At 37.8% G+C, this 23476-nt stretch overlaps 2 protein-coding genes across 4 annotated transcripts; one reads left to right on the forward strand and one right to left on the reverse strand.

The window, feature by feature from the left end:
* Nucleotides 1-641: 641 nt before the first annotated feature.
* Nucleotides 642-13860, reverse strand: strada (STE20 related adaptor alpha). 2 transcript variants are annotated; one of them, XM_084415063.1, is made up of 13 exons: nt 13638-13756; nt 13116-13188; nt 11036-11093; nt 8822-8850; nt 5230-5332; nt 5009-5130; nt 4487-4595; nt 4270-4393; nt 3948-4119; nt 2909-3013; nt 2562-2815; nt 1722-1764; nt 642-1610 (listed from the first exon to the last, which is right to left on the reverse strand). In XM_084415063.1, the coding sequence occupies exons 2-13, from the start codon at nt 13125-13127 to the stop codon at nt 1455-1457; spliced, it is 1287 nt and encodes a 428-aa protein (XP_084271189.1). In that variant the 5' UTR covers nt 13128-13188; nt 13638-13756; the 3' UTR covers nt 642-1454. The 2 variants fall into 2 exon arrangements, with proteins under 2 accessions (XP_084271189.1, XP_084271190.1); XM_084415064.1 differs by lacking the exon at nt 8822-8850 and having other exon boundaries at nt 13638-13860.
* A 565-nt stretch (nt 13861-14425) lies between these two features.
* On the forward strand, nt 14426-23273 carry ddx42 (DEAD (Asp-Glu-Ala-Asp) box helicase 42). 2 transcript variants are annotated; one of them, XM_084414672.1, is made up of 18 exons: nt 14426-14570; nt 14921-15148; nt 15458-15623; nt 15728-15789; nt 15967-16003; nt 16625-16777; nt 17238-17342; nt 17427-17546; nt 17659-17835; nt 18027-18155; nt 18534-18633; nt 20310-20357; nt 20470-20567; nt 20651-20927; nt 21077-21303; nt 21394-21504; nt 21702-21803; nt 21910-23273. In XM_084414672.1, exons 2-18 carry the CDS (start codon nt 14931-14933, stop codon nt 22477-22479), a joined length of 2700 nt encoding a protein of 899 aa, XP_084270798.1. In that variant the 5' UTR covers nt 14426-14570; nt 14921-14930; the 3' UTR covers nt 22480-23273. The 2 variants fall into 2 exon arrangements, with proteins under 2 accessions (XP_084270798.1, XP_084270799.1); XM_084414673.1 differs by having other exon boundaries at nt 14465-14570; nt 14889-15148.
* The last annotated feature ends 203 nt before the right edge of the window (nt 23274-23476 follow it).

Raw genomic sequence — 23476 nt, forward strand, 5'->3', positions numbered from 1 at the left:
TTATACGCTTATCTGTAATATTGAATGTCAGTGCATCCTGTGATAGAAATATTTGATGTAATACGCATTTTCAACATTAAATGTACAGAGAAGTGCAGACTAAGGATGCTCAGGTCAAAGACCATTTATACTTACCCAAAAAGTGCTTAACACAGTAGAACTAACAGTCATATGATTAGCTTAGATCATTACAAACCAATAACCAGAACAAATCACAGTGAAGAAGACTTGAGTGACATTGATTTTTACTCCACTGTATGTTTTAAATGTGCTATTAATGATCCTGTGTCGGACCAGCGTACACCTGAGAAGGACCTGTGTGCTCATGTGTGATTGAGGTAGTGATAGTAGCTTCTTGACGGGACGCCGTCACCTTACTTCAGGGAAGTATTGGATTGTATTGTAAGTATTCAGGGAATTACCTTGAGATACTGTAGTTATTATTATTAACAACAACTGGAAGTTGTTTAAATTGTCCGTGGTGAAGAAGTCAGATTTGGTAGGTTGTATTCGTATTAAGAATTTCCATGGCAATCCCTATTGTAAACTGCATAGTATGTAGTGAAATCACTATGGCAAGTTGTAATGTAATGAACAACATTCTAAATATATATATAAAAAAAAAATTCTATAACAGCAAACAACATCTATGGCAACATTTATTCCATTTGACCAAGATGTAAATATGCTGAAAATACACATACGGTCCATTGAAGTACTTCCTTCTGTAACACATGCCAAGAACAGAAATTAATCTTAGCAAAAATACAACAGAATTAATATTTTCAAACTAACAACTGCACCAGATAGCAGGCAAAAAAAAAAGTAATATAGCATTTTTTTTGTGGCGTCACTATTGAGCACCATTCCCACAATCCATCCATAAATTGGACAGTCGAGTTTGACTTTACTGACAGCTCTTTATGCTCCACTGGACAAATATGCTAGGATACATGGTAATTCAACTGTGAACTGGTGTTGCTGTAAGCTGGTGGACATTCATAGAGTGTCATTAGTTCAGTTGAAACGCATAGAACACATTTCAGTAGCCTGAAGTGATCACCATTGTCACATGGCCAGTCTGTAAGAGTAACTAAAATGTAGGCGAGGGTGCGCAGTGCATGCCTCAGGCTTCAGTTCATGCTTCTGGATGCATTAGCAAGGCTAAGTGGCTGCTGGTTTTTCATTTCTCTTCTTAAAGTCTCTTATTTTAGTTTCAGTGACATACACAAATCACAAAGACATTCCAGAGTCTCTTGTAGCTTCTTTAAAGCTCTTTGTAATGTCTATATCACGCTCGCATAGCACAGGCCTTCCCTTTTTCTCCCATAAAACTAAAAAGAAAAAAAGACTAAACAAAATCCACATTTCTCAATTTCTCATTCAGAGTCCTACGGTAAATCACTCCCTTTCCATCCAATCCATCGTCCCTCCATCTCTCAAACGTTGTCATGTCAGAAGTCCCAGTCATCCACATCCAGCTTGCTGAGATCTGACTCCAGACTGGCTAGTCCAGTGGGCGAATCCTGAGGCTGCATGCAGTCTAGGCTGCTGATTGGAGAAACTGGACGCAGGAGCTCAGGAAGAGCCTCGGATGGTCTGCGCTTTATCTGAAACGTTACATTGACCACAATGAAACATTAGGAGAGTAAGTGTTCAACCACTTTCTGTTTAAATTTATACACATGTCAGGTTTTTGCTCAGAAGAGGGTAAAACGTACTTGTTTGAAGAAGGAATGGCCTATCAGAGAGCTGGCAGAAGGTCTGTTGAAGACATAACATCAATTTCAATCTATCCATTGCACCACAAAAGTATAACCTACTTGGTAACACTTTACAAAAAGGTTTCATTTGTTAACATAAGTTAAATATAATGAACAATACTTCTACAACATTTATTAATCTTGGTTAAAGTTCGTTTTTACATTTACTAATACATTTTTAAAATCAAAAGTTTGGTTACCCATACTCTTCAAAATATCTTCTTTTGTGCTCAGCAGAAGAAAGAAATTCATACAGATTTGGAACGACATGATGGCGAGTAAATGATGACAATTTACATTTTTGAACATTAGTCTCCTCAGAGAATGTTAATCTTTAACATTAGTTAATGCAACCGTTACCCCTCACCCAGGTCCTACTCGCCCCGCTCTGTGCGGACAACGAACCCGGGTCTTTTGAGATCAGGGAAGTGACGTTTTACTCGCACAGCGACTACTAGCTGCCCTCCGTTACGCAACTAAACAATGAAAAAATTTACATTTATTGACTAACATTAACAAAGATTAATGCTATAAAAATATATATTGCTCATAGTTGCTAAGAAATGAGACCTTTTGTAAAGTAAAGACAAACTTTTTACAGTTTATCAATTTGGAGCTCAACATCCTGGATCCCCTTACACTTTCATTACAAGGAAAAGAGTGTTAAGTCCATTCCTGAAATTTCTCTTTTTCTGTTCCACAGTAAAAGGTTTGGAACGAAATGATGGTGAGTAAATCATGAAAGAATTTTGAATTAGTGCTTTAAAAATAAATGAAGCACTAGAGTGTTATATTGACCTTTTCTCAGGATCTCTCTGCAGACAAAGTTCCACAAAGGCATGAAAGTGAGGACTGAAGGTCCGGCTGTATGGGTTTCCCGCGGAGGAGGATGAGGGCTCTCCGTTCGTGTGGCGAGCTCCACCGGCACTGGGGCCCTCGCAGATCCCAGAGTCGGCCCCTGAGCGAGACGGTTTCATGCTCAGTTCTTCAGGGGGGATGGTGGTGGTGTCCAGCAGGCAGGGGACTGTACCATTCAACTTCTCTAACAACATCTGACAACAGGCAAAGAGACAGTTTATGAAGCTAAATGTAAGGAGCGTAAAAGCTTTTAAAAAATTATCGAAAAAAGCAAGTGTTTGTCTTACCTGCGTAGCAGGCATGTCTTTAAAAGGCACGTGACCATTAGCTAGCTCACATGCAGTGATGCCCAAACTGTAAATGTCTGAGCGGAAGTCATATCCCTGAAGATTCTGTCATATGCACAGATTAATACAGATTTAATAAAAATGTAATTTGCTCATTTCTGATGTATTATAAGTACAGTATACATGCTGATCAAAAGTTTGCTTTCAAAAATGTAAAATGTAAAAAAATGTAATTTGCTCATTTCTGATGTATTATAAGTACAGTATACATGCTGATCAAAAGATGTTTACCTGCATTTATTTGATCAATAATACAGTAATATATAAATATGTTTTAGTGCATTCTAATGTGTTGATTTGGTGCACAAGAAGCATTTCTTGTCATTATCTGTGTTTAAAACAATAAACACGATATACCGATAACACAGTGTAACGATATACCCTCATGTCACGATTCTGAACTCACAATACGATATCATTGCGATTCTCCAAGACATATGGCGAAAGGTTAACAAAAAATGTATTGTTGATTAAAATGGAAAATTTTATATTACATTGCGGGTGGAAATGAATAGGCTTGGACTTGGTGCTGGAAACAAAATGCACAGGACAATGATGACACCAGAATAAAAATATTCATGATTCTGAAGCTGAAAATACAGAATTAGTTTAGACGAATATGCTTCCACTCTGTCACTGACTAGATATATTTAAAATAATGTAGGCCACTTTTTACTGGTAACATAAGAAATTTGGCATTATCAGGACCCACAAATATTTCCCCATTGCATTATTATATATTATATTCAACATTATATATAGTTTAATGTAGTACTGACACTAAAAGTCTCTAAACCTTAATTTTTTCCTCACACAGTCATTTTCATTTCGTGTGAAATATACACAATACAGATTGTCACTATCCACGATATATATTGCACATTTTTGTATTGTGATATATTGTGACACGATATATATTGTTACACCCCTAATTATTACTGACCCCAAAATTTAGATTGGTACAGTAGATCAAACGTACCTGCTGCAGAACCTCTGGACTGAGCCAAGGTAGTACTTTAATACTGTACTGGGGAAAATCGTGTACAACACGTGCTCTCTGACCGTGACGGATCAAGCTGAAGATACTCCTAAGACCGGACAGATACACCTGCCCATCTGCTGCAATCAGAACGTGGCTTGCCTTCACACTCCTACAGACATAGATTAAGATGATTGAAAAGTATTCTTGTAGCACCTACATTAAAAACATGAGACCAACAGTCTGGAGTGGTTGGTTGATACATTAACCTGTTTGACCAATAACAATAATAACTAATCATGAGTGTACATGCGTTCCTCACCGGTGAACGTAGCCCATCTGATGTATGTACTCCAGCGCTCTCAGCACACCCAGCAGGATGTAGGCAATTGTCTGCTCACTCAAACCATCAGCAAAATGTGTACTGATCAAATCTCGTGCCGATCCTGATAGAGAAGAGAAACACAAAAGAAACATTTTCAACTGGTACTATGAGCAGCTCAGACTTGATATAGTTGATGCGGAATGTCTCAGCTAACCGTAGGCCATGAAGGGTGTGATCACCCACAGTTCATTCTCAGCAATGAAGACGCTTTTGTATGGGAGAATACAGGGGTGGTGGAACAGCTTAGAGACATGGAGTTCTCCCTTTGGAAAAACAAACAGAAAATGGTTGCAATGCTTATGTTTACTGTATATACTAGCGATGTGCGTGACTAATTGACTAGTTAAGTATTTGTTCTGACTTGTTTGTTACTGAATCAGTGTTGTTAACTAAAACCATTAAATAAAATAAAATATAAGATAAACTGAATCTGTATCTAAACTGAAAAATCTAAATGTCATTATTAATGTATATTGCCCATTTTCTTCAAAAGAAAGACATAAGTTGTTAAAAATAGCTTATTTTGAAACTGTTATCAGTGATGTGAGGTTTGTGAATACAACAAAATATGCATTTCAGTTATTTTGCTACATTCATTAAAAATAAATATAAAATGACTCAAATTGTCCATCTCTAGTATATTCTGAGAGAAGCCCTGCTGTCACTTTCTACTGACCTGTAAGTAATTGACCATGTCATTAGTACAGGAATCCAGGTCAATACGCCGGATGGCCACAAGTTCCCCAGTAGGTTTGTACCTGGCCAGATTGACTGTCATCAAGTCCTCCAAACCGCGACCTACACAAGCACAGACAAACACACACACACATCAGCTGTAGGAATCACTGAGAACCTCGCAGAGACGTCTGTACTAGTGCTGTGCAGTCTTGGCCTCACCTATGACAGTGCGCAGCTCATAGGCGTTGTTATCTGGAAGAAAGCTTCCCATGGTGTCCCTGCGTGGGAGAGGGCTCAGAGACTCTCGACTGTCTTCATGGGCCTGAGTCAATGAAAAGAGTCATTAGTTCAATGAGGCAACACAGTGTGGCCCACAAACGTACTTACAACCTCTACAGCAGGGTTTCTCAAACTCGGTCCTGGAGGTCCACTGTCCTGCACAGTTTAGCTCCAACCCTGATCAAACACACCTAGCTGTGAGTTTATAGTGATCCTGAACACATTGATTAGCTTGCTCAGGTGAGTTTGATCAGGGTTGGAGCTAAACTGTGCAGGACAGTGGCCCTCCAGGACCGAGTTTGAGAAACCCTGCTCTACAGTTATGCCACTGGGGGCGGGGCCAAATAAACAAAGTGCAAACTGAATATGGCTGTGTCTCGATCACCTTCCTGATGTCAGACAGCTTATTGTGAACACAAACTCAGGTATTAGAATGGGCCTTGATCCACTAAATATTGAGAAACCAGGGAGCGGATTGAGACACACGTCAGATCCCAGTTCAGCATTCCTAGCATAGCCCATTCAACACAATCAAATCCTTTTAACATACTTGAATTATTAGATTGTGAACTCTGTGATTTTACTGGAGGTGTATTCGTGAAAGTGGTTTGTGGGTACGCAGACATACAGTGACCCAATAAAGTATTTCAACATTTAATTCACACTTAAAAACGTACCAATGTCATTACATTATTAGATGATCAAATATCAAATCAAATGGCATCGATTTTAAAGAAACGTTCTTGTTCTCTTTTCCAAGCAAGACATTTCACACAAAAAAAGCAAGTTAGGTTTTAAAAGATAAAACAATAGAACTACTGTACAAAATTAAGAAAACATTCCTGGAGTCTGACAATTTCTGGTGGTAAACATTAGTGAAATCTGATCAATAGTGGATGAACTAAGTTTGGGCTCAGTAATAATAATATATATATATATATTTAAAGAAATGTATACTTTAATTCAGCAAGGCTGCATTAAATTGAAGTGACAGTAAAGAAATGTCTAATTTTACAACATTTTATTTCAAATAAATGCTATGCTTAAAAATAAATGTTTTTTGAGCAGCAAATCATATTAGAATGATTTCTGGAGGATCATGTGACACTGAAGACTGGAGTAATGATGCTGAAAATTCAGCTTTGCATCACAGGAATAAATTACATTAAACATTACATTATTTCAAATTGTAACAGAATTTCACGATATAACTGTTTTTACTGTATTTTTGATCCAATAAACACAGCTTTGGTGAGCATCAGAGACCTCTTTAAAAAAAAAAAAAAAAAAAAAACTCCAAACTATTGAACTTTAGTGTATATCTGTGCTGGTGCACCTGTGTGAATTTCTTAAATCTACTAGCCTACAATGACCTTAGGACCAGTTTAGTTGAAAGTCACAGCAAAAAGTTACAGATAAAGCTCTAGCATTATTTGTTTGCAGATGCCACTTAGTTTGATATTTTGTTTCTAATGCAAAGACATTTTTTTAAAGTATTTTTTGACTCACTGTACATTCACAGATGTTGTATAGGGAGTTTAGAAAATAATAACACGAAACATAAAAGTCTTTTGAATGTGACCAAGCATCAACCTTTAGTGTTTCTGACAGGATTTGTGTCACTGTGCAAGCAGTGTTTGGGTAGCAAACATTTTAAGTACATGTTAGCTTTACTTCAAAAGCATCATAGTATTTTGAATATACTATGACATATGAAACTATGTCAGTTTCAGTGAATTAGGAAACATTTCAAGTACACACATATACAATCACAGAAAACTGCACAAACCAACCTGGTTTTGAAGAGGGGAAGGGTTTTTATTGCACATACACTGATAAATCCCAGCCATTGCAAAGCTCTTCAGAGAATCATACAGATCAAGTACTGAGAAACGGCAGATTATGGCTAATTAAAGATTCAGTCCAACTGTTCTGAAACTCAGTACGAGACGAGACGAGAAGTTGAAACTGCAGCAGGAATGGCTTCACAAAACTCTGCATATTTGCAAAAGCATGTTATAAGCATCAACATTTTTTTACAATACACTGTGTTGCATTTGGTCATAGATATACATGATCCCATTAAGATCAAGTACCTTTTTTTAATTTATTTTTTTACTTACATTAGTTTCCATTAGCGCTGCCATGGAACTCACAGATAATATTAACAATAACATCCTCTCAAATATGATGAGAGTATTTGTCAGTGGAGATCATGCAGGTCTATGGCAATTCATGAAAGAAATAAATAAATAATAATAATCATTTTATGCCCTTTGATGTGTTTGCAGGACTATTTCAGTGAACAGTGCAGCAAGCCCAGGCTTTGACAGGATGACTCCATGTGTTGCATTAACACAATGAGCATCATCCCACTTCACATGCTTAGGTGACCAATGACAACATTATCATTATTCCTGGTGTTGGTTCGTTCTCTGTGACAACTCTTATGAGTAAATTTCATAAGAGAGATGCCTTAAATTGCAAGGTGTAATGCAGAATTAGTCTGTTGAATTAGACTGCTAATTATTAGACAAAGAAGCAATTCAGTGAATTCACTCAAAGTTGATGTCCTCCTTCATTAAAGGGACAGCTCACCCATTAGTGCAAACAGTACTATGTACTCATCCCTTAGGATCCCACATGCCTTTATCAACTTTAAATTTTAAGTATTTGAAAAAAAAGTAATTAATACTTTTATCCAGCAAGGGTACAATAAATTGGTCAAAAGCGACAGTAAAAGCGACATTATGTTTATATTGGTTCAAATAAATGCAGTTCTTTGTATTCTTCAAAGCATGAAAATCATGTTTTTCAATAATATATACAAAATATCCCCCCAAAAAAGCACAGCACAACTATTTTCAACATTGATAATAAGGGTCAATTTTTGCCATTGGAGTTAATCAGACTATTAAATAAGTTAATTAGACTATTAATAGTGTCTTAACACAATCAAGCTTGCAAATTACAAGACAAAGAAAAATTACAAAAACAACACAAACCCTTTTGGAGACATAATGGCCAAATCTTCTAGTGAATTTTTGGGTGAACTATCCTTCATATCTATTGTATCTGTTCTTTAGCTTTACATTGCTCTTTTAATCGGTTTGCTCTTTAATTCAGGGTCTTGTTTATGATATAAGTATTGCATTACTGGGTAACTGAACCCCAAGTATTTGCTTCCCTTTGGTTTATCAAGCACTCACAATAATAAACCCCTACCCAGTGAGTTTCTTGGGCCGTAATTTTTCTTTTCCTCATTAAAATATGAGCAGTTCCCTTTTCAGGACCCTCAGTCTGAGCAGGTGTGGAGGTATGAGTGTCACAGCAGCACGATGAGTGCATGCACGCAAACACAGGAGCACAGGGGGATGTATTCATCTGAGCATATACACACACACACACACCATTAATCTTACATTTGCACATTTACACAAGCGCACACCCGCTCACATGCTCATCCACGCACACCTATCGCACACCCACACCAACAGGCGGATGGAAAAGCTGGAAGATATTCCACACTTACTTTCCTTAGTGGGCTTGACTGAGTTTGCTCTGGCGTAGAGAAACCATGTAAATGATGCAAAAAACACATACAAACAAACAATCTGCCTTTAAAGTGGTTCTCACAAATTTAAGAAACATCAAGAACATCTTTAGTTTTCTGAGAACCTCTCTTCTTAGCTTATTATCAACATCCTGCCAATCAAAACGCTCTACATCCTTGGTATATATATATATATATATATATACACACACCTATTTATTAAATAGTTTTCCCCCCTTTCTCCTAACAAACAAACAATGAAACATAAGAAAGATTCTAACATAAATAAATATAAGAAACACAGTATCTGTCCAATTTTTTTTACTTGTCTAGTCAAAATTGACACCACATATGATCTATATGGCAGAAAATTGCATATAGCCTAGGCCTACAAAATGATCAAAGAAAGTAGAAGTTATATTTATATTACTTGAACACTCAATTCAACAAAAAAGGATAAACCATCAGAAAAGAATTCTTTAATATCTTCTTTCTTTCTATATTAACATCTTTTTTTTTAAATTGAACAATATTGGTGATCAACCCTTTTTATTTATGCATTGCCATGGAACATGTAACAGCCAAAAGCAAACGAAACTTGGCGTCTTTAAAGCAGACATGAAGCAGCAATTATGGACTCAACAAAAGGAATGGAAGCAGACAGAAAAAGCAACATCTAAAAAAAATCCCTTCATTTTCCATGGATTACACTTACACACCATTTTAGAGCTTTGAAAACTAATTGATATATATCATTAGGTCTGGAATTATACACCAGACAAGTCTGAAATAATGCTTTTCATTTTTAAATGACAGTTATTGTTTGTACCTCTAACATATTTGTTCAGAATCATTATTTTCAGTAGTCTAACATAGACCACCGTTCAAAAGTTTGGAGACAGTAGTACAATTTTCTAATGTTCTTGATAGACTATTCTCCTACACTCACCAAGGCTGTGTTTATTTGATCAAAATAATTTTGTGAAATAGTATTCGTTTAAAATAGCCGTTTTCCTGTTAAATATATTTTAAACTGTAATGTCAAAGCTGAATTTTCAGCATCTTTACTCCAGTCTTTAGTGTCACATGATCCTTCAGAAATCATTCAAATATGCTGCTTAAGAAATATTTCTCATAATTATCAATGTTGAAAACAGTTGTGCTGCTTAATATTATTGTGCAAATTGTGATACTTTTTTCAGCATTCTTTGATGAATAGACTGTCACTTTTTAGCAATTGAATGCATCCTAGCTGAATAACAGTAATCATTTCTTTAAAATAAACATATTTTACTGACCCCAAGCTTTTGAACGGTTGTGTATATTATAATTTTATGTATTGCAACTAAATGGGAGAAAATATGAACGTTTACACTGATATGAAGATATGAAGCCTTTTTAATACCTGGATTTCTCTGTAAACTAGTCTATAAGTAAAGCTCACAATCTACCAATACATACAGTATTCCTGTAACAGATTTCATATGGCTTCACCTTAGATCTCCCCTACAGATCAGCTGCAGTGACTCAGCTGTCAGTTACACCACAGAAGCAATCCGTCAACACCTAGCAATTACACTACATCAGAGTCATCCTACATACATACATAGACACATCACAGCAGAAAGGAGATTAAAAAGCCTCACAGGCACAAGGACACACAGAATCTGCGGTTACCACCATCATCAGTCACCATGACACAAACGCATGAAACGCATCTGTTCCATTACAGAGCAGTCTCACACCACACCGTATGACACACTTACAACAAAAACCCACAACAATTGACAATATTAAATTCACAAAACCTTTAATGAAGCACACGCAAAACAAACAGCGAGCCAAAAGCCGCATTGTTGCTTTTGCAAAGGTACTGGTTGGTTGCGATCACGGGTAATCTGCATATGCAGAGCTTCTCTTTTGCTATGTGCCTGCATAGCTGACTATGAGGGGGATTTGTGTGCAAAAATATTTATCTCCTTGACAAGTTCAAGATGGGCCAATTGACCATTTGAATATTGCAGAAGTATCTTGAAATATGAATGTATTATAGGAACTAATTTTTAGGTTTGAGTTTCTAGGGCTCCCCTTCACACTCACCCTGGCTACAGTGGAATAAGCTCAGGCGGGTGGGGTTTGCCGAAAGAGGTACGAGAAGCACAGCGACATCAGATGCTGGACTATTGAACTCACCTCCAAATAACTCCAGGTCCCTCAGGCTTTCCACACTAAGTTTCTCTGACACCCAGCGCTGAGAGAAAGTGAGAGATGGATGTAAATGAGTCATTGACAATTAAAGGGGTGGTATAATGCCTTTTTCACAAGATGTAAAATAAGTCTTTGACGTAATGCCGCTAACCCGGACGTCGAGGTCACTTCCGTGATTTGGGAAAAGCCTGTAAAAGTCCTAGTGTAACGACGCCCAGTTCCAGGAATGCACTAATATTTTGTTGGTAGTACCAGTTTGCAACAATTATTAGTTAACACTAAGTTGTCAACACTTATAAAATGCATCGCTTTACAGGCTTTTCCCAAACTCGACGTCCGGGTTAGCGGTAGCATAAGCCGTCAGAGGCAAGTGTTATTTAAATAAACTCCTGATGTACTTACACACTTTCCAATGCCTCGTTTTATGAGTACAGAACCTATTTGTGCTACTGTGGAAGTTTGGTACCATTCCGGGCATTATTAGTGGGGTAATTTACGAGATACAACCTTGGATCCATTAGCGCCTGCACTAAGCCATTTGGCTGATATCTCTAAATAAGCTCTAACTTTAATAATGTTCGACCAAGGGGAGAACAACTTCTGGGGTGGTGTTTGGCTCGAGGTCATGGTGCAAAGGACCCTAGGTTGAAATTACTCCGAACCATCCCTTTAAGGGTTAGTTATGTCACTAACCCAGGAGGAAGCTCGTGCAGTCTCTGCCAGACGTTTATTGTAATCCTTAAAGGTGCACTGTGTAATTTTTAGCGGCATCTAGTGGTAAGGTTGTGAATTGCAACCAACAGAAGTTACGGTGGCCGACAGGAAGATGTCGTCATCTGAGACAGCACAGTGTAGCCAGTTAAGCAAGGTTTACTTAATTATTCAGTAAAACTATATGTTATTGCGAATATTATTGTTACTTGTTCATCATTGTGTCAGTGTTTTATTCGCTGACTTTAAATAGCTTCTTTGCACGAAGAACAACATAGTGACGAAACGCGCATGTCCGTTTAGGGCTACTGTAGAAACATGCTGGCACATTCAATGTAAGGGGACCCGCAGTGTATGTAGATAGACATGGCTCATTCTAAGGTAATAAAAACAACGGGTCATTAAGTAAGGTCACTGAAAACATAGTTATGTACATGATATTGCATTTCTGTCAACAGATCCTCCTAAATATTACACAATGCACCTTTAAAAAGCAATTTTTTGAAAGAAAATATCTCCCTTTGCTTTGAACTTTGAGCTTCATAACTTTGCAGATGTTGTTTATGCTCAAACAGCAACATTACACATTAGCTAAAGTTAGAAAAGTGAAATCATAATCAAATCACCCCTTTAAAGCTTCAAAAAATGTGTTTTAAAAAACTTTTCAAAGCTGATGTAATGCATATTTTTGAGTCATGAACAAAGTGTTTACATTCATTTTTTGACTGCTTTTATGTCAGGTGGTACAACCAAATAGTTGTGTGTAGGCTATATACTGTAGATGTCCCACCTGACATGGAAAGTGTACCATACTTGAAATCAGCAGTTTTTACCTATATTTGAGAGAGATCTACAAACCTTTTCACTCTGCCACAAGGATGATGCATTATCATATTACCTTGTCAATTCATAACAAAATGCTTTGCAGTTGTGCCACCCTGACATTTAAGAATATACAAATTGATTTATAAATACTGATATTCATAAAATGTGATTATATGAAAAGTTTCACACCTAAAATTACACCACAGTATTTAGTTTTACATTTTTTATTATTAAGACACCATTTTAAAAAATGTCTTAGTCTGGTCATTTGTCCAGACAGTTGCACCACCTGACATTTTGGGGTTTTAAGATACCAAAACATAAATTAATATGTATTATTGAAATTATTTTAACTAGCCTAAATAGGTTATATAAAATAAAGTGATATATGTCATGAATTTATCAAATTAATATAAATGGAAATAATGCACTTGGGCACAAAAATATGCAAGTCATGTCATTGACCCACATGCAAACAAAATCAGTCACTTTGACAACCAAGTATTTTAACTCAATCAAGCTCACTCACCAAAAAAGACATGGATCCTGGAGATGGTGATGACAGGTAGCAATACTTTCACAAACACATAAAGAGTCAAGATCTGCAAGAACATAGCAGAAGTTGCTAAGATTCATAAAATTACAAAGGATTATTTTCTCCTGCTCTGATACTTTCTGAATTATGCAAATACATTATTAAACGACAGAGTTTTCAGCAGTTCGATAACGTTACCTGAGAAGAACAATACTCGAAAGCAAATAGGATTTATTGACTAGATTACTAACGTTACATGTGCTTGTACATAAAATGACTTGCTCAGTTAGTGAGCAGCATGAGAGATGTGTATTCACTCACACAAACCCGCTATATTATAAAAAGCAGGGTTAGCTTAATGTCATTTATAAACAACGTAGCATGCAAGTTTACAGGTCAGAATCTTTCAGCTAGCCAAGCAGCGACAAGAATATCTCTCAGTTATGATAAACAGAGCTCGGAGGTCCAATGTAATTGTTACTTGTGTAAGTAATACAGTATAATCGTTAAACTCACCTTCTGTTTATATCTAGCGTTCGTCTTATGGACCAAATAGTCCGATTTTTAAGTTGTCATTAAAACTAGGGGATGTAACGTATTCCTTCTCCTCGCAGTGGGCTGGGTCGTGTTAAAAAAACGTTAGGTGATTGGACAAGTGCCGTTGACGACTCGGTTTCCTCGTGTTACTATTGGATCAAAGGTTGGATGCGTGTCTCCCTATTGGTGTAAATTCGTGAGCAAATGAAATATTCTGCGGTTTGTGTTGCCATATCTTGTTATTATCGCGTATAAAGAAGAGCTTTTGCAGGTTGCAGTTTTAGGGTCCAAAGGCTTATCGCAACTGTCAAATATCCCACCACCGACATAAGGATTTATTACTTTATCTAGAAGGTCTGTATAAAATATATAAACTATTTTAATTATCTTTTGAAATCATATTGTGCATTATTTTGAAAATGCATTATAATCATTTATTATCATTTAATCAAAGGTTGTTGTATGTGTTCTATGTTTTCTGTGCAGAGCAATAACATTTTTCTCAATTCATACACTAAGATTTATTTAATTATTTCTTTTAACAACATATGAATGGCATAAACAGTCAATCAACAATAAACTAGCGTGAAATGTTCAACATATCTAAATCAAATAAAAAAGATAAACAAAAGCTAAATTAAACGTAAATAAATAAATAATATTATTAATATATATTATTACTATACATCATACACTGAAATAAGATGGGGATCTGGCAACATTGCATTCTACGTTCTACACTAAACGCGTCGCGTAAATTTTACGCAACACAAAACGAGTCCATTGTAAATTACGTAAAACACAATCTCCAAGAAGTGTGCAAGATAGCCTGAAGTGGTAAATACGCTGTGGATAAATAAGGTGTCCACCCACTTTAGAAGATCGCTTTTTCCCCCGCTGTAGCAGTGACAGGTAAATAACCAGAAAGCGAAGAAATATATCGATTACTCTTTCACACAATCATAGTGAAAGTAATCGAAACATAATCCGTTTATGCACAGCTCAAGGCCTCTCCACGGCCATCAGCACAGCATAACAAAACACTGTCGCCTACCTGCTGTTTGACAACAGAAATATTGAGAGGAATTTTAAAGAAGAGAACACTGAAAATGAAAGTTATGGCAACAACAGCAAAGCTGAGCGATATTTATAAGCAGAATCTGTAATTGTTGTGCTTCAATAGCCTGATGGGGTTTTGTGTGTGTGTGTGTGTGTGTGTGTTTTATAAAGGTGTTTAAACCTCCAATCTGATTTTTTTGCAGCCCAGCAGCAATGATGAACTGGAACAAGGGAGGCCCTAGTGGCAAGCGAGGCTTTGGATTCGGGGGATTCTCTCTTGCTAGTGGGAAGAAAGAGGAACCTCCTGTTACCCAGAAGGCCCACTCCGCATTTGGAAGTTCAGGACCATCAGGTGGATATGGCAAGAATCAGCAGCTTTCGTCTTTTTACAAAATAGGAACAAAACGAGCCAATTTCGACGAGGAGAATGCGTAAGTACTTAAAATGTGTCTTTTTTTTAAATGAAGACATTGCACCCCAAAATAAAAATTGAAACACGTAGTTTAATCCAAAAAGAACATTTGACATTATTTACTCACCCTCATGTTGTTTAGAACCCATATGTCAGATGAGTTTTTAGTCACCATTCACTTTCATTGCTTTTGTTGCATCTTTAATGAAAATGAAAGTTGACGGAGACTCTTATTACACCTAATGTCTCCTTTTGAGGTTGAGTAAATGATTTAGTGTTAGGTGAACGAAAGAGGCTATTACGTTTAATGCTTGAAATTTATTTTTAGTTATTTTGAGGATGATGAAGAGGAGTCTAGCAGTGCAGATCTGCCATATATACCCGCCGAGAACTCTCCCACTAGAAAGCAGTTCCAATCTGGAGGAGGAGGAGGAGGAGGAGGAGGCTCAGACAGTGAGGATGACCCCCTTGATGCCTTTATGGCTGAGGTGGAGGTGAGAGCTGCGTTCCTGAACTGATCTCTATTAGAACCGGCAGTGAACATTGCTGCTCTTTTGCTTTAATTATTTCTCTTGTAATTCTTTTTGACTTCTTTCAGGACCAAGCAGCAAAGGACATGAAGAAACTTGAGGAAAAGGAAAAAGAGAAAAAGTTGGCCAAGTAAGATTCTGCAATTATCCACAGAAAAAATATATAATTTTAAGACCATTCATTCAGATAATATTTATAGCAGAGAGGATGGGAATAGAAAATGGGGGTTAATGGGTAGAATATGGGTTTCCATGGGTGATTGAGCGAGTCGCAGGGAAGTTTTTTTTCTCCGCTTGTTTCTTCCAGGGGTATACGGGATGACATTGAAGAAGAAGATGACCAAGTGAGTGACCCTCTTGACGTTACTACCGCCATCGTATCTTTGCCACAGCATTGGCTGTGTCCCAACCCTTTTTCTATCTTTCTTCCTTATACACTATATATATATATATACACACACACACACATCAGTTTACAGACTGAGCCATTAAAATGTGCTTTTGGTAATAGAGTTGGTGCAAAAGAGCATAGAGTAGCTTGTTTTTAAGGCTATAAATGCACTCATCACATTTGATTTCTCAACAGATTCAAAAGTTCTCAATCATTATCTATTTTCTCTTATTGTTTACAGGTAGAGTGATTCTTTTGTTACTGAAACATGAGATTTGAGTCCATGTTAAATGTGTGTGTTAAAATATCAGTGATCAATTCAAATGTATTGTAATGTCATTGACACCATATCAGTGCTGTCAGATATGTGGTTTTGAAATTTTGGTGAGAACTTGCTATGTCATATAATTAGTTATTCTGGGTCAATTCCTAGGCAATACGTATTTTCTCGGACGTGAATTTGACCTCAAAGTTTAATTTGATGTAGTTCCATTTGAATGACTTTCTTATTTTCAGATATAAAGGCCTGCTGCTCTTTGTCTTGATCTAAAGCATGGTTTTGTGTTCTTTGCAGGAAGCATATTTCCGTTACATGGCGGAGAATCCAACAGCTGGGTTGACCCTAGAGGAAGAGGAGGAAGAAGTGGACTATGACAGCGATGGGAATCCCATTGCTCCTACTACCAAAAAGATTATCTTGCCCTTGCCCCCCATAGACCACTCAGAGGTACTGTTACTGCATCTCCCTTCAGTAGTTGTTGCATTAACATCCCTAAATAGAGTGCTGTGGGAATGATGTAATTTTGTAGGCCAGAAGATTGCATCTCCCTGGTTCCCTCAAACAAAAGCCATTAGGAATTTGTGCATTGGCTTTTGGATTATTGCCGAAAATACTCTCTGTGACTAGCAACCGTTTATGATAAAAGAGTGGGGGTTATTATGGATTCATATGTCATAGAATAAAATCTTATTTCAGGCATTTAACAAAAGACCCATTGACTTTGGAACAATGGAACTGGAAGATTGCTAACTTGTTTCCAGGTTTTCCTATTCATTCCTGCTGCACTCTATTGATGAGCAAGTACATTGTAGTTTATTAGATCTCTCATATCAAAAAGCCCCTGTATATACTTTAAAGAAAAGTATGAGATGTAAACAATGACTTTTTACCTCTCTTCTGTTTGTAGATTGACTATCCTCCCTTTGAGAAGAACTTTTATATTGAGCATGAGGAACTCAGCAGTCTGACTGGGATTGGAGTGGTGGAACTGAGACAGAAACTCAACCTGAAGGTCAATGGCAGCACACACAAGTACTTACACAAATGATCATTCTCTTTCTTTCAACCAACGTTAAACCATATTCAAAATGAACAGGTTTCAGGTGCAGCCCCTCCTAAACCATCCACCAGTTTTGCCCACTTTGGATTTGATGAGCAGCTTATGCACCAGATCCGTAAATCCGAGTACACTCAACCCACACCCATCCAGTGCCAGGTGAGCTGTCAAACCCATCCAAATGGCCCTTTGTTCATTTATGCTGTCATCAAAGTAGTCATTTTAGGTATTGGATTATTTTTCTAAAGTAATGTGTGTGTTGTTTCACTAGGGTGTTCCCATATCTTTGAGTGGCAGAGACATGATTGGCATTGCCAAAACCGGCAGCGGAAAGACTGCAGCTTTTATTTGGCCAATGCTGGTGCACATCATGGACCAGAAGGAGCTGGAGCCGGGAGAAGGACCTATTGCTGTGATTGTCTGCCCCACTAGAGAGCTCTGTCAACAGGTCAGTGAGAAAGAAAGCTCCTTCATGTTAGGGGAAGGTGTAAGGGATTCGTGTGGAAGGAGATGAAAAAATAACTACTGAGCAAAATAATTAAATATGTTCTTCTTATAAAGTAGTCTTGGTCATGATTCAAGGTTTTGTAGTGTGTTTTGGGTTTTAATCACTTTGCAATGCTTACCTCTGTGGTTCAGATCCATTCCGAATGCAAGCGATTCGGGAAGGTATATGGCCTTCGCTCAGTGGCAGTGTACGGAGGTGGCAGCATGTGGGAACAAGCCAAAGCTCTTCAGGAAGGAGCTGAAATTGTTGTCTGCACCCCAGTAAGAACATCTCTGCCTGATTTCACAGACAGGGTTTAGATTAAGGCAGGATTAGGCCTTAGTTAAATTAGGACATTTAAGTAGCTTTTATAAACGTGCCATATAAAAAACATTACTGGTGTGCATCTTTGAGATAAAACAATGGCACTGGCATATTTTAAGATATGTTCAGTGCAAGTTACTTTCAGTTAAAACAGCTCAAACATGCAGTTTAGTCTGGGACTAGGCTTAAGCCTTGTCTGTGAAACCAGGCATTAATCTTTCAATACACAACCTCATTCAACTTTTTTCTATTTACTTAAGGTGTTCCTTGGTTTGTCTTTGAAAGTGAATATATTGTATGAAGATTTCATTCATATGTTTGATCTTCTCACATAGGGTCGTCTAATCGATCATGTGAAGAAGAAAGCTACATCTCTGCAGCGAGTAACCTACCTGGTATTTGATGAAGCTGATCGCATGTTTGATATGGGCTTTGGTATGTGTGAAATGTCACTTTTTTTTTGTATTATCTCATTCATTTTTATCCCATGTTTTTAATTTTTTTATTAAAAGCTCTGTCAAAAAAGCAGCGCATTTCAGAATTGCCGTTTGGTCACCAAAGTATTGAATTAAAGGGATAGTTCACCCAAAATGATCATTCTTTCATCATGTACTCACCCTCATGTTGTTCCAAACCCATAAGACTATAATTTATCGTAATGAAATCTAAGATATTTCTGTCCTTCCACTTAAAGGTATAGTGGAGGATTTTCCCGAATTTTAGAAAAGAACCGCCCTCTACACTTTTTGCACAAAAAATGCACATGCGCAACACTCTACCTGCTCCCGAGAGGGAACGCCTATTAAACGTGTGCACGAGAAAGCATGCACGAGCCTAGTTCTCCTCGTGCACGCTCTGTTTACAAGTTGCTGTCGGCATGGCTCATACAAGCGGCACAAATATGTTGCAAATTATAAACTAACTCAAAAACATTCATGCAAGACAAAATGTCAAATGCCCTTCCGTGTTTTATTTACTTATTATACTGATCGATTGAGTGAGGACTCAAGACATGATCTGCAATGGAGAAGTAGCTTGTTGCATTTGTGTAATAAATACTATGTGAACACATTGGAATTATCAAAAATGAACACACAAGGTTTTAGAACATTTCAGCGTGATACCTTTTACCATTTGGTCATAAGGCTACTTTAGACAAATTGAGATATTTACCGTGTCTGCGCGGTGCGTGACTTATGCCAGGGCTAGCATCGCTAATCATAGCTTACATTAACTTTTACTAGCAGTGATTTTAAATGGATCTCTCCAAATAGCATGCCAAACTTTACCTGTCGAGTAGAAACTTCGTGACTGAGGCATCAGTGGGAAGCCCAACCTGTGTTTTTAGCGCACACCAGCGTGTGAAATATTCTCCCAAAAACACTCTGGTCTTGTTTCTTTCTTCAGAGGCCTTTCTCTTCTTGTCATACAATTCATAGACACTTTTTCTCTTGCGACCCTCAGACATTTTGAAAAAACCCGGTGAGAACGGCGAGCTTCAATGAATGGCTGAAACCGTAGGCTAGCTCACCACACATATACACCTGAAAGTGCGCATGCGCAGAAAGCGAAAACTACCTTGGGACGAGCACGTACGACGGCCTTACGTAAACATATCACCAGAATGATTGACAACTAGGAGGACCAATAGTCTTGATGATCCACCCGGAAAAAGAAAATCCTCCACTATACTTTTAAGTATATTCCACCAAAACAAGCTTCAAAATGTCCATAAAGGCTGTTTAATTCAGTCTTCTGAAGAGACGTGATCACTTAAATGGTGAACAGATTTAAGTTAGGCTTTTATTCACATATAAACATTGATCCACACACACATACATAGAGCACATCAAATATGGTAAATTGAAGCTCAAATGTGCTTGCAAGAACAAACCTCATTGGTTCTCACTCCTCAAGACGTTTACCATATTCGATGTGCTCTATGTATGTGCATTGATCGGTGTTTATATGTGATATGTATTATAGGTTCGGACCAACATGAGGGTGAGTAAATTATGGTAGAATTTTTGTATTTTTGGATGAACTATTCCTTTAAGGAAAAAAAGTACAATTGCGAAACCCTTGTCTTAAATTTAACCTGCATTATACAGAATATCAAGTGAGATCCATTGCCAGCCATGTCAGACCTGATCGACAGAGTAAGTATCTTTCATGTTCATATTATTGTGCTGCTTTAAAACATTTCTACTAGTTTCCAGCATGACTCCATTGATTGTACTTATAAGCCCTTCACGACCTGATCTCTCACAGCTCTGTTATTCAGTGCAACATTTCGGAAGAAAATCGAAAAGCTGGCACGAGATATTTTGGTCGACCCCATCCGTGTTGTGCAGGGAGATATAGGAGAGGTGCAGCCCTTGTTTCTTATAAAAGAATTTGTACACATAGTATTTGAATACGTTTATTTAAACTTCTTTTCTCATCCTCCCAGGCTAATGAAGATGTCACTCAGATAGTGGAGGTGCTGCAGACTGGGAAGGAGAAGTGGGGTTGGCTGACCCGCAGGCTGGTGGAGTTCACTTCCGCTGGCTCAGTGCTGGTCTTTGTCACTAAAAAGGCTAACTGCGAGGAGCTGGCTACAAATCTGAATCAGGAAGGTTATAGCCTGGGGCTGCTCCATGGAGACATGGATCAGAGTGAGAGGAACAAAGTCATTGCTGACTTTAAGAAGAAGAATCTGCCCATATTGGTAGCTACTGATGTTGCTGGTTAGTGTCACTTGAGGCATTACATTACTTATTTTGTGTACTATCTGTATCTGTTCAAGATAGATGAACTGTTTCCATTTGTGTACTTATTCCCTTTATTATAAATAACTCTGTATTCATTCAAATAAAATTTCTCTTGCATTTTTCAGCTCGTGGGTTGGATATTCCGTCTATCCGTACAGTTGTGAACTACGATGTAGCACGAGACATTGACACACACACACATCGAATTGGTAGAACAGGTCGTGCAGGAGAGAAAGGTGTAGCTTACACTCTGCTCACCACTAAAGACACTTCATTCGCTGGTGACCTGGTTCGCAATTTAGAGGGAGCCAATCAGAGTGTTTCAAAGGAGCTGATGGACCTGGCAATGCAGGTAAAACAACATCCTGATTGCAATGTACATTTTTCATTGTGCATGGTTTGTTTAGTTTTTTTCACCAACTTTGCATTTTCTTTTTTTAAGAATCCCTGGTTCCGGAAATCCCGCTTTAAGGGAGGGAAAGGGAAGAAGCTAAATATTGGAGGTGGAGGCCTGGGTTACAGAGAGAGACCTGGACTTGGATCTGAATCCACTGTTAGTTTGATATTACTTTTGCTTCATTTTTTTTATTTTATTATTTTCTTTTTTAAATATGTTATTATATAAATGTCCATTCATGGTTTTCCTGCACATTTTTCCATAAAACCTAGTTATTCCTGTGTTTGCAATTACCATGCAAACAGGAACCGAGCCAATTAATTGCTAATGCATTTTTTATTTTCTTAAATCAGGAGCGCAGTAGTAGTGGTGCTGCTCTTGGTAACTATGAGGCCTACAAACCCTCCACTGGAGCCATGGGAGACCGTATGTCTGCCCTGAAGCAAGCATTTCACGTAAAAATAAGCCCTCTCTTATGTTTTTTCAGTATAGATATTGTTTACATATGTGTAAATATACCAATTTATAAAGTTTGTTAAACATGCTCTTGTTTTTTCTCAGGCTCAGTATAAAAACCACTTTGTGGCGGCATCTGGTGTTCCTCCTAAACTTACTACAAAGTCCAGCAGCTCTTCTGGGTGGACCAGTGCAGGAAGTCTTAGTTCTTTGCCTTCAGGAGCACCTGAGGGGCCTGACAGACCCCACATGTCCTACTCTCCATCGTCGTCCTCCTCATTTTCCTCCATGCTGCCGCCCCCTGCCCTCAGCTCAGGCACCAAAATGAGCGGTTTCAGTAGTGCTGGCTCCCTGAGCTCGGTTTCAGACTCTTACTCTAGCTCTTCTTCAAAAGAGGGGTCCCGTAGTGATAGGAATGCTGACGACAGGGGTCGTCATGGAGAAAGTCATTATCGTCATGGTGACAGGCATAGTGGGGGAGACCGTGATCGCTATGGGGAAAGGGACCGCTATAGTGACAGAGATCGTCATGGCGATAGCCGAAACGGTGAAGGGAGCCATAGGGACAGAGAGGGACGGTCAGAACGAGATGGGGGTGAGAGGTCAGGGACTCATAAAGACAGCTTTGCAGTTCCTGATCCCCCCAAACGCAAGAAAAGCAGGTGGGACAATTAAAGTGTATAGGATAGAAGCAGTCAACTGTTCTTAGATCTGAACACACAGCTGACCCAGTCTCCCCAACAGTGTCTTTATTTGTCTGTGTGTGTTTTTCTTTCTTTTTTTCCAACCATTTAGAGCTGTGAATTGGCAGGATGAGTAATTAAATGCATCTTGAGCCCAAGTGTTGTGTTAAAGTAGATACCTGTTCAGTGGCACACAAGTTGTTTCTTTCTGAAGAGACTAAAACAATGAGAAAATGTTGACTCTGGCTGTGTAACTGGAAATATAATCTGATTTCAAATAGTTGAGTACTTTTTTATTACTGTGTGCTGCTTCACAAACTATTTGTGACCTATATATTTTCTTTAAGATTCGCCAGCGTGTTCACATTTTAAGTTCTTAATGTCCATTAATGAGCTTGTCGTTTGTTCATACCTGTTAATATTTTAAATTAAACATTTTCAGTAGACTGTTCAGATTATAGTCTTTTGGTAATGACCAGCATATAGTTCAAGAAAGAATGAAGTCTACATTGAATCCACAAACACTCTGATCAACCTAAACATAACAGTTGTAATGGGGAGAAAACATATCAGTGACTCTATAATAAAATAATGTTATGATCCTGCATTCCTTTGGTTCTGAACTAAATTTCTCCATTTCAGTCCCTTGTGAAGATTGCTGTTGATGTGAGGGAAGAATGTTTGTAACAATCTAAACCTGAAACATACTAAACTTTGTTTTTTTTTTGAATAGTGTACAATTCTGTCTGTGGCCATGTTTCTGAATTAATAAAAAAGGAAGACACAAAAAGACTTGGGGTTGTTTGTGTTTCAGGGAATTGATCTGTCATTTTGATATTTAAAATAAGCAATTATTTGGTTTAGCTATCATATGGTACCTCATTTAGAATCAATGACTTTCACCTGTGTTATATTGACTGAGTAAATTGGCAGGTGCAGAGAAAAATGATATCTTGTTATGAGAGAGGTGGAGCCATTCTGATTGACAT

Source organism: Rutilus rutilus (assembly GCF_951802725.1).
Source record: "Rutilus rutilus genome assembly, chromosome: 1".
Taxonomy (NCBI): Eukaryota; Metazoa; Chordata; class Actinopteri; order Cypriniformes; family Leuciscidae; genus Rutilus; species Rutilus rutilus.

Bases quoted from the DNA above. Each gene is read 5' to 3' on its own strand.
- ddx42 (XM_084414672.1), top strand. From the start codon at position 14,931: ATGATGAACTGGAACAAGGGAGGCCCTAGTGGCAAGCGAGGCTTTGGA. The intron at 17,343-17,426 runs GTCAATGGCAGC...CAAAATGAACAG, and splicing joins GACAGAAACTCAACCTGAAG to GTTTCAGGTGCAGCCCCTCC. The intron at 20,928-21,076 runs GTTAGTGTCACT...TGCATTTTTCAG, and splicing joins GGTAGCTACTGATGTTGCTG to CTCGTGGGTTGGATATTCCG.
- strada (XM_084415063.1), bottom strand. The intron at 4,394-4,486 runs GTTAGCTGAGAC...CTTCTCTATCAG, and splicing joins CACACCCTTCATGGCCTACG to GATCGGCACGAGATTTGATC. The intron at 2,816-2,908 runs GTAAGACAAACA...GCCTGTTGTCAG, and splicing joins AAGACATGCCTGCTACGCAG to ATGTTGTTAGAGAAGTTGAA.